We start from the raw sequence: 16603 nt of genomic DNA, 5'->3' as shown, positions 1-16603 counted from the left end.
TAGTTTAGCAACTTAGGACTCTGTTTTCAAAAACAAATGCAAAAAAAGAATGAATTAGAACTACTCATTTCCGGAGGTGCAAGGCTGAGTAGAGAGGGGAAGGAAGAGGTGTAGGCCATTAGCATTCTTTGTTGGCAGACTGGGAAAATGAGTTAAGGAACAGAGAAGGAAAGCTACCCGATAGATGTCAGCAGACTACCAACAGCTTCCTACTGACATCAATTCTGACAAATTGGTGAGAAATGAAACAAGAAAGGGAATCACGTATCACATTGGGAAGCATTTGGGTCTATGAAAAATGTTATACTTCTGTAGGGGGTGCTCCTTAAGTTTATTGTAGAGAAAAATGGCACAGTTCCATTGGCATTTTGACACACTAGAGGCCCACTGAGTATGGCCCTAATCTGGTCTTCACAGCTTTGATTTCCGTTGCTCTAGTACAAAGTCCCCAAACTCTCATCACATGTAACTACTGGCTGTTACCTAAACACAACCCATGTCTTTCCTGCTTGATAATCTCACTCTGGAAAAGCAAGTCCCATTTTGCCTGTCATCTGCAAAAATACATATAATGCTCTTCCAACGTGGTTTTGAGGATTAATGAGCTAACACATGACAGTGTCCAGTCTACTGTTTATTGTCACTTATTAGAACTACAATTTTCTCCCTTCTTTCTGATGATTTATCTAAACCTACTTCAATTACAATTATATGTATACCTGCTACAAAATTGCAAACTCCCTAAAGCTAGGACTGTGTCTCAAACAGTGGTTCTAACCAGGGGCAATTTTGCCTTTTAGAGAACATGTGACAACTTTTATTTAAAAAGAAAAATTGCCTCAATTGTTGATTGTCTTGATTGTAAGATGTTATTGTTTAAATATTGACGACACGTAACAGCCTCAACAAAAATGTACTGCCCAACCCAAAATGTCAGTGGTGACTAGAACTCTGCTTTAGTTCATCATTGTAGCCCAGGTAGCAATTAGCAGAGTTGCATATTATAGGAGACTGGATTCATCTGTTCTCACGCTGCTAATAAAGACATACCCAAGACTGGGTAATTTAAAAAGGAAATAAGTTAAATTGACTCACAGTTCAGCGTGGCTTGGGAGGCCTCAGGAAATTTACAATCATGACAGAAGGAGAAGCAGAGACCTTCACGTGGTGACCACAAGGAGAAGAGTGAGAGCAAAGGAGGGGAAAAGTCCCTTATAAAACCATCAGATCTTGTGAGAACTCACACACTATCATGAGAACAGCATGAGGGTCACTGCCCCCATGATTCAATTACCTCCCATTGAGTCTCTCCCATGACATGTGAAAATTATGGGAACTACAATTCAAGATGGTGGGGACACAGCCAGACCATGTCAGAGACATTCAGAATTGTTAGAAATAATTTGAAGTCCCTTCCTATAGATAAATTTTATAAATCACCACTGGGGAGGTAAAATTAAGTTAGAAATTTATATTGTGTAGGGAAATTGGAAGATAGCAGAGTTTATGAATATTGATTAATTTGAGGGACACAAATTTCCATTTGTAGTTAGAGGTGACCAATTTAAAAGCTAGAGTTCTCTTAATCAGCAATCTTTTGTAACAAAATGCAGCAGGATTTACTTTTATATCAAAGGAGCTCCCCAGATAGTTAAAGAATGAAACTGAATAATTAAAAGATCACTGGTAAGCAGAATGCAATGCCTTAGCTGCATTCTGGGAGAGTACACTTAATAATCAAGAATCTAGTGACACTGTAATGAGAAGTTTAAACTTACTAGCCCTGAATCTCAGAATGTATTGATGCTTGTTATGTAGATTTTGATTTCAAAGAAATGAAGTAATAAGTAAGATTTTTTTTTAAAGTTCGTAATTAGAACAAATTGCTTTATAAATAATCTAATAAGTATTTAACACTGAAAAGAAGAGGAAAACTATTGATAAGCCTGTAACATTTAGCCGTATATAGTAAGAACTTAATGTGGAGGAAGAAGTAAAGTTATAAGCAATACCAAGGGGATTTAACCAAACCCATAGGCTCTTTACCTAGACACAGCCAGATCCGAGTGCCAATAACAAGCAACCCATGGGACTGTGTCACTCCATAAAAAGAGCATTTTCATGGGTCCTGGTGGTCAAAAGATCAAGATGTGTTAGTATAGTCTCTAATTTTCCAGTACCCATGAAAATGCTCTAATTACTATGTGATTTGAGTTTGGACAAATCAAAATCTCTGCTAAATTCAAATAGGAGACATTGGTTTTTAATTCATACAATGAACTCTAAAAGTAAGTGTCATAAAAACAAAGCTCTTCATGACTCTATTACATGAAGAAGTGGTTCTCACTGTCACTATTTTATTGCCAATACCGACATATAATTCAAAGAGAAACATGCTGATTTGATGAGTTTTCCAAAATATTTTTTAAAAAGAAAATGCATTCTGCTGATATAGCATCAGTGGTATTTATTTATTTATTTTTGAGACGGAGTCTTGCTCTGTCGTCCAGGCTGGGCTGGAGTGCAGTGGCATGATCTCCGCTCACTGCAACCTCCACCTCCCAGGCTTAGGCAATTCTACTGCCTCTGGAGTAGCTGGGATTACAGGCGTGTGCTACCATGCCTGGCTAATTTTTTTTTTTTTGCATTTTTAGTAGAGATGGGGTTTTACCACAATGCCCAGGCTGGTCTCGAGTTCCTGACCTTGTGATCCACCCACCTTGGCCTCCCAAAGTGCTGGGATTCAGGCATAAGCCACCACACCCGGCCCAGGGCTATTTATTTTTAACTCTTTATGATGTGTACTGGTGCAGATACTACAGCGGTGGGTAGAGAGGGCAGGGGGTATGCATTCCCTCACCTCCAGGATCTAAAAACAAAAGCGTTGGAAGATTATTGTAAGGTATATTGCCGAGTTAAAATGAGGAAACTGAGGCCAGTGTGGGAAAATGAGAATCCAATTTATTCAGCTCCCGGGTGAGGTTCTGTGGTCCAGGAAGGGGCCAGAGAAGTCGCACTGGGCTTCTCAGGGTGTGGGGTTTTATAGGGAGTGGAGGTAATTGATTGGTCTTTAGGGAAACAAAGAGCAGACAGTTTCATTGGTGAGGAGGGTTGATTGATTATTAGGGAAACAAAGAGCAGACAGTTTCATTGGTGAGTTTCATTGGTGAAGGGAAGTCAAGGTGCTGATGGGGCAAGCTGCCATTGATTGCCAGGCGGGACTACTGGTGGGTTGACCGGCTGGGAGGTCAATGGTAAGCTGCCGTTGGACAAATCTTTGGCTGGCTTTTTAAATTTTGAAGGGGTCAAGTGAGGAATGCAGGAGTGGGTGTGTGGAGCCTGCATAGAGAGACCAGATAGGAGTGGGTGTGGGGAGCCAGCATAGAGAGGCCAGCATGGGGAGAGATAAGTGTGTCAGCATGGAGAGGCTGGCATGGGGAGAGATAAGTGTGTCCATTTAACTCCCAGTGAGGCAGCCGGCCTTACAACTATGTTGCATCGGTCTTCTTCCTTCAACTCTGCCTCTTCAAGCGTGGTCACTGCTGCTTCCTCTTTTGCCCAGTAATGACCTCTTTTTTATCCCATGCCAGTTCTTTTTGGAAGATAGCTACAATCTGCCAGAACGTGCTTTCTCTCTCAAATCCAAATTAGGGACTTAAAAGTTTCTTTCCACCAGAGGCTGCTTTGTCTCCTAATAGCTCTGTGCTCATTAAATACCTATTAGTGTACCCTTTGACTTAAAAATGTTCCACTCACTTCCTCCAGAAGATCACTATCTGTCACCTAATGAAAAACAACTTCATTAGGCTTGTCGTGGCAGTTCCTTTTTTTCTCGTGCTTTCACTTCCTGATTGAAGATTGCAGCTATTCCTAATGTTTTCTTCTCCACACTAAATATTATTGTATGGGATCAGTTGTCAGACAGATCAATGCCTGTCTGAAAGGTTGTGAATAATCTTCACTGTTTTGAGGACATACCTTTAAGGATTCCTCCAAACTAGATCAATTTGCAAAAAGAAAAAGAAAAAAAAATAGTTTTCTACTTATCCAGAAATTATATTTGTTTCTTTTGAGTAGTCCTCATAATTTGACTAAATAAATATTGTACTAATATGAAGAAATACAAAAATACTCAATCTGAAAAAATAGATCAAATGACTTTGCTGTGCTCCTTTACAAGCACACAGACCTTTTTGTAATGTTTCAGAAAAGATGATGTGATGTGTGTAATGTCATATTCAATGCATTTTGATGATACTCCCTACTTATAGGTGTCCACTTCATCACTTCTCTGTAACATATTCTCTTACTTATATTCAGTATGCCCTGATTTCTGTTTCAGATCTGAGTTTTCCTTACTTAAAAAGAGCTCATGCAACAAGCCACAGAATCACCCTAATGTTTTTTCCCTCAGAGCATTTTTTTGATGGTCTGTGGGAGTCCAATTTTTAGAATCTTAGACTCTGGGCTAATGAAATGTAAACTAGATGTTGATTGGCACAAATGCAAATGTTAGTCCACTAGTGAATGGTTATAAGTCTTTCTCTGTACTGAAAATAATTTGTTTTAGAGTGCCTGGCAATTAATAAATCTTACACGTAAACGTAGGTCAAAGAAAAACAGAGTAATACATTTATTTACAAGACAGATGAACATCATTTGAATCAGGAATCCACACTGGAGTCAAGATCCAGTCCGATGAGCCATGTTGGAGCCCTGAGTCTGGTTGTAAACTGCCTGACTTTGAAAAGCCACTCCCCAGTGAGGTCTGGTTTTGTTGCCTTTGTCTGATGTCTAAAGCATCTCTGTTTTGTTTCAGCTGGCAGGTTTCATCTACGCCTGTTATGTTGTGAAATGTATAACTGAAGAAGAGGACAGCTGTAAGTATTAAAGCTCTATTCTGTTTCTTTCAAGTTCAAAGCATCTTCTTTACTGCCTCCTACCTGGCCTTCCTATTCTTCAGACAAGATCCCACAACACAGCATTAGAATGGGGAATAAGCATTTTGTGCCCATTAGACTAAAGTGTTTTTCATAACAGTATCCAGCAAATTGAAGAATGGAGAAGCACACCCATTTTGAAAACATAATTTCTTTCTTTTCATTGAAGGCCTTTTAAAAATCCTTTCCTCTTATAAACAATTCTAGTAGGGAATAGAGAGGAGAGATTAGAGATGGAAATGACCTTAAGATGTGGTTGACTTGACTGTTCTCTTTTTATGAACCATTTACTAGGTGTTGATACTAACCAGTTTTACCCAAGACTACAAATCCCAAAAAAATCAACAATTTGTAATAATTTCTAATATTGTCATAAAAACTGACTTCAGATTAATTCAGAGAATTTGTCTTTGGGAAATCAAATGTCCATCTATCCTTTTTATTCCTACTATTTGGTACAAATGGCTAGAATTCTACTTATGTCAAAGTCTCAACATTGAGACATACTGCTTGATCTAGAGTTTAGATAACAGTACCCTCTTACAAGCCTCCAAGTGGGTCCATTCTCTGCTCTCTCAGACACGGAGGGGAGAAGGTTTTATTCTATCCTTGCCCCTAAGGATCTAAAATAGGAGAACTGGGAAAAGTACTTCTGTTCTCTGTGGGTACGATCATGGGTAGTTGCCCATGCAGTTACATTTGCTCTGAGGAAAAATCAGAATTGGAAATAATTTTTCTTGGTCTCAAAAAATATTTATAATATTGAGTTTTTGAAACAGTAATGAAAGAGGAAGGTGAGAATATGATGATGTGAGGGAAACATCCAAAGATAAATATATATTTCTTCTTCCCTTTCCAATTATGCTGGAAAGGAAGAGGCAATATCAAGTGATTAATTTATAAGAGGCACTTTTAGATTATACTCATAGATGTTATAAAATCAGAAATATACAGTATACAAATAATTTATTTCATATATAAAAGGAAATAATGGTCCTTTCACTGAATAAGCATTTGTAAAATATTCCTCAATGTTTCAAGTGCTGTGTCAGCCTTTGGAGATTTTAGGATGAGTCATACATAATATTTTACCTCTAGGAACTTGCCAACTAGTAGAGTAAGACAAACATGAGCAAATGAGTATGAAACTCTGTAGTGCATGCTGTGGGTAAGGAGAAGAAAGAGACCAGGAGAAGTTTCATAGAGAACACTCTTGAGCTGGATCTGGGTGAAAAAGCACCGAAGCATATCACAGCCAGATTAATGTGACTGAATTGTTTCCTATGCTACAGGTAGACAGCTGGAGAAGACTGGAAAAACAAGTATGGGTGAGATAGTAGAAAAGTGGGCGTGACGGATTAAGGAGTCTAGACTTCATATAATACAATCATGGGTCAAAGGGCAGGTGGTTTTTAAAAAGAGAATAACATAATAAAAAATGTACTTTAGGAAAAATACATTAGCATCACTATAAAGAAAGGACTCAAGAGGGGGAAAGATTAGGGAAAAGACCCCATGAAATGAGACATGAGGTAATGTGAATCTGGACAAGGACTGTATTGGAGATAGAGAGGATAGATGTGACATGAGACGTGCCAAAATAACATGATTAGTGGGTGATGGGAGGTACTGTGATAAGGGAAAAGGAGAAGACTGTTAGATTCCTGGGCGTCTGATGCAAGGGAATGGGTAGATGGAATTGCCACTTGTAAAGAAAAATGGGAATAAAATGTATTCAAATATTAGGAAGGGCAAAATTATATGGATGTTAAAATGTATGGACCACTGAAACTATGTAAATTCATTCAGATATTACCATTCAGTGTCTGTGTGCTAAATCCCTGGTGAAGGGGAAGTCCCCGGTTAATTTTCATATGGAAGTTGGGCTTTCTCTGGGCTATGTTGTTGGATTTCATTTCACAACGATACCGGTGCGTTTTTATCTTCAGACAATATGTACTGACATGCCATGTCTCCTACATGCATCATCAGTATTTTAGCAGAACAGCCCCTCTCAAAGGAGATCTCAGAAATGCTAGTTCCACAAGACATACTGCTCAAAAATAAAAAAGATTCCAAAGCCAAGTAAGTTTGACACTGAAAATTTAGAATGCACACTTACGCATTAACATTTCTGAGAGTACTGCCAGAAAGAAGTATGTCCATTTTTTTCCCTAACCCACAGTTTTGTTTCAACCATATTACCTCGAGGCCAGACACAGATCAAAGAGAAAAACCAGAAAGAGTTCCACAGCTTGATAATACCCTCAGTTCCCGTGGGAGAATACCACATCCCCCACGGGGGAAGCAGTAGGGTCAGTCACAAGGCAGAGAGAGAGCGGAACCTTTATTCTGAGTCCTACAGGAAGAAATGGATGAGGCAGGGTAGGTGGGCTTATTAGGATAGGTTAGCTGTGTTACAAAGTGGTGCCCCATGAAATTCATGTTCATGGTGACTGTTAACACAGAGGTTTAGGGCTATCTACAGTCTCCACATGTTTCTTGGGGTGAGCCAGGCTTACTTGGAAACAGCTAGTGGTCATTTTATAGATGTTGAAGCATCAATTTACAGAAATTAAAAGTATGGTTAATACAAGCCTCCAAAAAAATTTGAACACAGGAATCCTGTTTTTCACACTCCCTGCCAAAAAAAAAAGCCTTAATATTCTGGAGAATTATTCTAAGGGAATTCTTCCCTAGATCAAGTTTTGGCAAAAGCAATGTAAATTCAAGGAGTTTCAAAGTCACCAATATCTGTTGAGAGATCAACTTATCTCTCAAGCATCTAACAAGCTTTTTTCCCCAAAAGACTCAAAAAAATAACATGTATGTCCATCTGTGTATCCTGACCACAATACCACATCTGCCTTCATTAATCCAATGCATAAGCAGACTTCTCAAAGACAGGTTTTATCATGTTAGTTTTATTACTCAGTGAGCAAAATATGAACTCTTTATTCAAATCCAAATAGACTGACGCTTGCCTCAGAATCTTTTTTATTTTTGAGCAGTATGTCTTGTGGAACTAGCATTTCTGAGATCTCCTTTGAGAGGTGCTATTCTGCTGAAATACTGATAATGCGTGTAGGAGACAGGGTGTGTCAGTACGTATTGTCTGGAGATAAAAACGCACCGGTATCGTTGTGAAATGAAATCCAACAACATAGCCCAGAGAAAGCCCAACTTCCATATGAAATTAACTGGGGACTTTGCCTTCATCGGGGAAGTGCCAGTCTATTTGGATTTAAATAAAGAGGATTTAAATCCTCAGTAAACAGGTGGGAGGAGATGCTCATTTGGGCTGGTTCTCTGCCCAGTAGTCTTTGGTGGCTTTCAGTTAGGTTCATTTACTTGTAGTCATTTACACATAGACAGACAGTTATGAGTATGTTTTGGTTACAAGGCTTTGGGTTGATATTCTCCATGTATGATCACTTGCTTGATATTCATCCTCAGATACTGTCGGACATATGACTTTCAATCCATAGAGTAAAAAAGTTTTGACATTTCTGTATAATTTTGGAAATTATATTGTAAAAAATCATCTTGATCCTTAAAAAGTTTGGTAATATACATGTAAACACTGAGAGGGTCTCTGTGTGCCTATTTTTACCCACTTTGGATTTGCAATGAGGCATCATCATTTGTAGCGAAGCATAGTGGCGGGAGTAGGTGCTAACTACCTGCTTACCAAATTGGTTAAGTTTCCATTACTAAGAGCCTTGTGAGGAACAGAGGACAGTTTTGTTCTGTAGCTTGTGCTTAGAATGGCTGTGGAGATAAGGGCCCAATTATAGCAACTGGACAAAATATTCTTGAAGTCAATATGAAGCTAATCAGTTATGTGCTCAGTTCTGATATGTCAGCCTCACAGCAACAAGTATATCCTGGGAACTTCAGAGGAAAGAGGCAAAAACCTGCAGGAAGCAATGGAGAGGGTTTGAGCTCAATGCGCAGAGTCAAGCCTAGACTCAACAAAATAGCAATAAATCATCACTGAAAAAGAAAGTCAGGCTCATGAACATCAAATGCCTGAGAATTTTGTCCCCTTATTCATCCTTTCAAGTAGTATCTATCTCATTACTTTTCTAGAGCCCGGTTTGATTGATATTTATAGAGATACTGTTTTAGTTCCCTTGGGGTACTATAACAAAATATTATAGGTAGGTGGCTTATAAATGACAGAAATTTATTTCTCACAGTTTTGGGGGCTGGAAAGTCCAAGATCAAGGCACCAGCAGATCTGACTTCTAGTGGGGGCTGGTTTCCTTGCTCATAGGTGGTACCTTCTTGCTGTAGCCTCACACATGGTAAAGGGGCAAGGCAGCCCTAAGGGCCTCTTTTAGGTCACTGATTCCATTTCTGAGAGCTCCACTCTCATGACATAACCACCTTCTACAGACCCCACTTCCTAACACCATTACATTGATAATTATGTTTCAAAATATGAATTGGGGAGGGACACTAATTTAGATCATAGCAGACACTTTATGGCAAGGGTTTTTGGGTTTTTTTCCCATTGAAAAAATCTGACCTTGAAGTTTACATCTCTGACCCTTTAGTTATCTAAGCCGGAGCCACAGCCTGGTAGGCCAGCTGGTTGTGCAGACTCACAGGGCACCACTGCCATCTGCTGTGCCTACCAGGAGATGACAGCAACCCTCTGAGCAGAGATCCCAAATTAGATGTGGACACTTCTTCCCCCCAGAATTAGTTAGCTAGGGATGCTATAAAAACATACTACAGACATAGTGGCTTAAACAACAGGAATTTGCTTCCCAAAATCTAGGTGTTAGAAACCTCAGGTTTGGTTTATCCTGAGGCCTCTGTCCTTGGCTTGTAGATGGCACTTTCTTGCTGTGTCCTCGGAGTCTTTTGTGTGTGTGCTTCTTCCTCTTCTCATGAAGACACCAGCTCTGTTGGATTAGGGCCCTGTCCTTATGACCCCATTTAACCTTCATTACTTCTAAGGGCCAATCTCCAAATACAGTCAGACATATTAGGAGTTAGGCCTTCACCGTGTGAATTTGAGGGGATCACAATTCAGTCCACATCCAAATACACACACGTGCACACACACTCCACGTGTGTCCTGGACACTTGAAAATATCTGTAGGGCACAGATTGAGGCTAAATGCAGCTCACTGGCCCATCAGATGCCTGTGGATAAGAGGCTTTGGGGCTGTATGGCCGCCAGGCCAGCTCCTTACTCACGGCCACCAGGCAGGAATTCCTACTCAGCATCCCTTGCTGTGGGGTGATCTGCCTCTAGATGCGTAGCTTCTCACCAGGAAAAAAGCTGAGGCCCCTGCTATAGAGGATGCGCCTTGACCCTGGAACCCTGTTGAGCGGGGCCACCTTCACAACATACTTTTATATATTTGTTCATGAAAAGGCAGTGATACATCTTAGGAGAAAAGGCTTTCTCCAGGAAAGCAGGCATCTTGCTGTGCTGTCTTTGTGGCAGGGCTCTCCGCTGTCTCATCTGTCACCAGCCACGCAGTTTTCCTAATGGGCCTCCAGTCTTCTATCCCCTCTACTTGTTCTCTTTTACAATATTCTGTGAAAGAAAGAAAACGTTCAGAGATTTTTGGTCGGGCATGCCTTTCATTATAAATGTAGCTCTTATGTCTCACTTCATCCTCAGGTTTTCTTCACTGCAGTCAGATGACCACTCACAGTGATAGAACCAGGAATTTTCCTCTGTTCTTCATTAGCATTGTTAGATGTGGCAATTAAAAGGAAGCCATGCAGCCATGAAAAGTATTGCTTTCCATGGTAGCAGAAAAAAAAAAAAAAAACGACACAAACACACACGCAACATCATCATATGACTTCTCAATTTTTATTATGTATTCTTGTAAATCATTGGCTTAATAATTAAACTAAAACTAAATGTTGGTTCTCTAGCAAATGGGTTCATTTTACTAGGTAGTCATTCTCTTTGCTAAAAGAGATCCAATGTATTTGCAAATGTTGTTAAATGTTGAAATCATCTGTAGAGAGGCATGGAATGTCATTTAAAAATAATATCTTAAAGGACTTATTTTGAAAGCAATGCTGAGAAATGAATTCAAGAAGCTTAAACTTGGAGTTAGACACATACACGTTTACACCAATAAAACACAAATGCATCGACACCTGTCCTGAGTTCCTCAAAATCAACTGGCCTTGGGATAAAAGTCACAGTCGATTTATTGAATCGTTAATTTGAAAAGAAAACCACAGGAAATTATTCACTTCTCTGGGGCTAATAATTTTCTGTTATTTTTGTTTGATTTTCTTCTAAAGCCTGCTGGCCTACACTTCTGTGTATTGAATTCCATTCTGTACGTTTTTATCATTTCTCCAGTTTGTCAGGATCATTGGATTTGAATGCAGTTCTTTGAGCACAATCACATACTCTCACCCACTGGGGAAGGTAGACATGGGAGCAGGGAGACCTATTTCCCCTTCAAAAAATGTTTGTTTCTTCCTGTCTGTAAAGAAATGTATACTATGCAGAAACTATAGACAATACAGATAAACAAAAAAGGAAAGTTAAAATAACCCCATAATTCTGAGTTCTGATTCTCAGTTCAAATTTTGGCATATTATGTGTCTGCCTGGCTTGCTTCCTTCCTTCCTTCCTTCCTTCCATCCTTTCTTCCTTCCTTCTTTCCTTCCTCCCTCCCTCCCTCCATCTCTTCCTTCCTCCTTTCCTTCTTCCTTTCATCTTCCTTCCTTCCTGCCTCCCTTCCTCCCTTTCTCCCCTCCTTCTTTCCTTCCTTCCCTTTTTCCTCTCTTTCTTCCTCCCTTCTTTCCTTCCTTTCCTCTTATCTATCTCTCTATCTATCTACCTATTTTATATATAACTGTCATTCCTCCCATCTGTTAGGGCCATATTCATTCTGTTTGGTGGTCAGAACTTTGTTTCACGTTTATAAATCACTCTTCAGACATAACCTACATGGGACAATTAGAAGTTCAGAAAAGGTGCCAAGTTCTTGGGTACCAAGTTGACAGGGAGAGTTGTGAGAAGAATATATTTATTTTACTTATCTAGTATCATACTGAAGCAATCAAATAAAATGTAGCATATTCTTAGTATCTTAACTAATTTATCTTCTTTTTATAACATTTGTCTTGGGAATTTGATGGTGACTGAGTGAAAAAATGTTGTCCAGTCTGCCAATTTCCCACTAAACCCAAACTAGTTACTTCTTTCCTGTTCTCTGAACAGGATCACAAAGCCTGAGGGCCCAGGCATCGCATGCCACTAATCTCTCGCTATGCCTACAGAATCCTAGTGGGGCTAAGGTGAAAAAAGGTGTCATCTTTCACCTCTGCTTCCCATTCCCCCCACCCAAAGCACAGAAGTTCTGCATTTATTTAATTTTATATGCTTTCTGTTCTGCTTGTGATTTGTTTTGAACTATGAGTCGTACAGGGTTTAAAATGATGGAAACCTGCCTACTGCTCTATTTCAGCACTTTAATTTTATAGGCTCATAAAGATTAAATGACTTGCCTAAAGTCACTGAGCTCACTCATGAACTTCCAACATTCAAATACAGTACACACTGACTCACTCAGGATGGAAGAATATTTGGAGAAGTCATTAGGATCCATGCCTGCCTTGTTCCCTGCCATATCCTTATCATCTACCATATCCCCAACCTAGAAGAGGACTCAGGACGTGTTTGCAAAATAAATAAGTGAATCAGTTGGATCTCCACAAACATTTCCTGACCTGTATGGAAACTGCTAAGGAAACGTGACATCTCCTTAGACTTCAATGTATTCTAAGTAAATGAATAATTTGAATAAAACACCTGTCATTTTCTAAACGAGGAAAAAAGATGTGCTGCCATATACAAAACTAAGTGATCAACACCTGAGACAGAGGCTCCATTTTCTTCCCATCAATCATATTCGGTTTCCTATTAGTGACAACAGCATTCTCCAACAGTGATACATGTAATAATTTTCACATTGTCTCCCCAGATTGCTGAGCACTGGTTTGTTTTTCAGCCTACTGTTAAATTGCTCCCTCTTGTGATCATCTAAGAGAAAACACATAAACTGTATTTTTAAATTTGGATAATCAGGTCAAAACTGAGTGATTCTTCAACAATCACTTCTTATTTCTCTCTTTTCTCATAATATCTCCTCCATTATACAATATTGCTTTTCACTCATAACCCACACACAATTTTCATCTTTAAATAAATATAATATTTCCAAGTCAATAATATGAGGGGAAAGAAACTGTTGCATTATCTTTTCTCTGTCAGTAAAGACAATGAGAACTTTGTTTCTAAAAAGTGATATAAAGGTAACAATATTCAGATAAGCAAAAGAGGGTCTTTAACTGGGGTGTAACAAAAGAGGTATTTTTTATGCAAAGAATATTTCTGGCAGGGTGAACTGAAGTTACCCAACAGATGAAGAATACTAACGTTGTTTTAACAGCCTTAATAGAAAAGAAACTATGTGACTTGAAGGAGGAAAAAGTAGTGACATTTACGGAAATGACTGAACGAGAACCTTTGATTTTGCTGACTCTGCTTCTTCCCGTGGTACAGACCCCCACAGCCCACCTGCAATGGGTGTCCTGGACTAGCTTCCTCACCATCTCTCTGCCTGCTCATGGATAATGACATGACAAAGAAAGGATCCAAGTCACAGAAAACTGGGGTGATTTTTGCAGCAGAATGTTGACATACACTTTTACAAAATAAAATCACTGGGATTCTTTAGTCCCATCTCCCAAGAACAACAGCAAGACAAAGAGCTGGCACAGGAAAATGAAGTCTCTTTAAAAGCCCTCCAAATCAGCGACATGCTGAGAAGATGACATTCACAGTTGGCTTGATGAATGATGTTGGCCGGTGCCCACTTCCTTACGTCCAGTTGTGCTTTAGTTTTTAAAGCGACATCTCATAGAAACAGAAGGCTGGGCTCAGAGATCTCCTTCTTAACAGCAGGAGGACTAAGAAACGCTGGCTCTCTAAGGATGGCTACCAGGTATGCGGATCAAAAACATCTGAGCAAAGAGCCTTACATCTAGCTACTGAAAGAGCGCCCTGGAAATAAGGGAGCTGGAGGCAACCCCTCAATTCCGCGTGACATATAAATGAGGCTGCTCTGGCAGAAGATACTCTGGGAGGCCTCCGCTATGATTTGGTTGGTGTTGTGTGGCAGGGAGTGAAAGAGAAACAAGCCTAAAGCTCATAGGAGGTGTGGATTGTTTAAATAATAGAAAGTAATTAGACTGAAGACAAAAATCAGTGATGGCGTTTTATAATTATGATTAATTTAAAGTTTAATTTCCTTTGGTGCTAAAATCTTATTTAAAACATTTACCGGGAAAGGAAATTAGGATGTTACTATCAAGAGGCATAGAGTGCTTCTGGGAATCCATGCCTATTATCACTTGAAAATTAGGTTAGGGCCGAAGTGGGAATTTCAGTTCATTTTTGTGTATAATAAATGGTGACCAGACCTCAGAGTCAGCGGGGTTGGCAGGGGCAGACAGTGTAACACTTGCGTTTGTTTGTTTGTTTGTATAGGATTAACTGCAAATGTTTTCAACAAAAGAGAGTAGTTTATACATTAACAATCCTAATACAAAATGGAAATTGGATATAGATTGCTGCCTTTGTAACTAATGAAGCTGATGTTCAAGGAATTCCCGAGTGTCACTGCAAAGGGAAGCACACGGTCACACATCCATACACCTTCACTACTGGATTAAATGGAACAGGGGACAGTATTTCTGTTGGCTCCAAACCTGTCAACCTAACTCTGTCTCCAAGGCCCCAACTTTTTCATCATTGTGTTTTCTCACTCATGCCACAGTCCGATTGCCATTTTCAGCAGCCAATGTTTTTGGAAACTCACTTAGTAGAATCAATGCATAATAGTAACAACCAAATGCAGATAACTCTTTTACACTAATTTTTCCATTCATTGTGCCTTTGTGGATTTGCTCATTTTAAATATTATATTGCTAACATTTGTATGTGAACTAATTCCAGAAATATGCAACTGTGTATAATCATAAAGTTATAAGCAATATTAGTGGTCACCTACTTTAATTCCCTAATTTTGCAGTTGAGGAAATGAACAGTTGAATTGACTTGCTCAAAGTTAAACAATCATTTAGAGACAGAACTGGGAGCAGAGCATAGAATTCCAGATTCTAAGTATACTTTCCATGTCATTTCACTATGATACCTGAGACAGATTCTTTTAACAAATATTTATTGAGCAACCACTGGATAGTAGGCAGTGTGTTGTTATTAGGGATAAAGCAGGGAACCAAACAGATACCATCTTTGCCTTATGGCACCTACAATCCAGCACACAATTTACAAGAGAAACAGAAATTACAATAAAGCAGAAATTACAAAAAAGCGTGATGAAAGTTCAGACAAGGAAAGGGGATGGAGGTGCCATAGGAATGATTCCAAGAGGATCTCATGCACTTTTGAAGATAAGGAAATTCTTCCCTGAAGACGTGACGATTCAGCTGAAACCTAAGGTAAAAAACAGAGGACTATGTAGAACTTAAGAAAAATAGGCATGCCTTTTTCAAAAGGCTCTACTTTTCGTGTTCATATTGACCAAAGGTATGCCATAATTTACACCGGAATGATTGTAAGTGCTTTTAATGAACTCGATATACCAAATCTAGTTTCAGCTTTCCCAAATACCAATAAAAATGTTAGAATAACCATGGGACGTTGTCTTTCCTGAAATTGCTACTGTTGTTCTAAGAGGATGATTAATTTAGGCCCAGGAGTTTTGTGATTTTCATTTCTGGAGGCTGTAAAATGATACAAAGATTATGTTAGCAAAGATTACAAGGCAAAGAATATTTCTCTAATAGGTGATTACAGAATGCATGTTTTATTTTTTATTTCCCTAAATATGCATACGTTAATGTACCCACAACCCTAATTTAAAATCCTGCATTTAAATGGGCTGTGGATTCTAAATATATTCTGGATATCAGCTGAGAAGACATACCCAATCATGTCTAATGAGCTCGCCTATAGCTTATAATAACTGCTCCTTCCAATTTCATCTGAAAGACATGCCATATATAATTGAAAGCAATTCTAACAGAAGAGAACAAAACAAAGACTGGAAAATCTAATCCATCCAAATGGCATGCCACAAAGTGAGCCCAGGCACATTTAAGGTGAAGTTGTCCTAGTTATTTCATCATAATCTTCATTATAGACTTCTCTACATTTATTGAAAGCATCAAAAGATATCAGATATGTAATTTTCTGACTCAAGCTTTACAGTTTCTCCACCCTGTTAGTTCTCATCTCCCTCATCACCACTCCCTTCATCTGCCACCTTCATTCCCTTCATCGTGGATCACCTTCCTTATTGGTGGAAAGAGGCTTCTCGAAGATCCCCAGTTCTGAAATTTTCTGGCTGACTGTAAACACCTATCTATTCTTTTCCCTTGTTCCCCTGCTTCCCTCTTGGAAAAAGTTTTCTTCACCCTTATTTGGGAGCTTCCCTCCACTAGAATCTTGTGTTTTTCTCATGCTTTGGGTCTTCCCACTCATTAGCTATCTCCAGGATTAGCAAAGCTGTGTTCTCGTTAGCACCCTTGGTTTCCTTCCTCGCTTGCACTTCCTTTATGCTTGGATTTTCGAC

General features: G+C 39.2%; 1 protein-coding gene across 6 annotated transcripts in view; it reads left to right on the top strand.

Annotated features, from left to right (window-relative positions):
* NKAIN2 (sodium/potassium transporting ATPase interacting 2) overlaps positions 1-16603 on the top strand; it is a 1034673-nt gene that overhangs the window by 1001500 nt on the left and 16570 nt on the right. For all 6 annotated transcript variants that reach the window (XR_010336617.1, XR_010336618.1, XR_010336619.1 and 3 more), the window contains one exon: positions 4820-4880. Coding sequence is in view for 2 of the 6 variants with exons in the window: in XM_064360728.1 (XP_064216798.1) it covers positions 4820-4880 (61 nt within the window). In the remaining 4 variants the exon portion in view is untranslated. The remainder of the gene's footprint in view (positions 1-4819; positions 4881-16603) is intronic.

Source organism: Aotus nancymaae, unplaced genomic scaffold (assembly GCF_030222135.1).
Source record: "Aotus nancymaae isolate 86718 unplaced genomic scaffold, 86718_ANA_hifiasm-v0.15.2.pri h1tg000040l, whole genome shotgun sequence".
NCBI classification, from domain to species: domain Eukaryota; kingdom Metazoa; phylum Chordata; class Mammalia; order Primates; family Aotidae; genus Aotus; species Aotus nancymaae.
The sequence above is the reverse complement of the archived record's forward strand: the minus strand, read 5'-3'. Positions and strand labels throughout refer to the sequence as shown.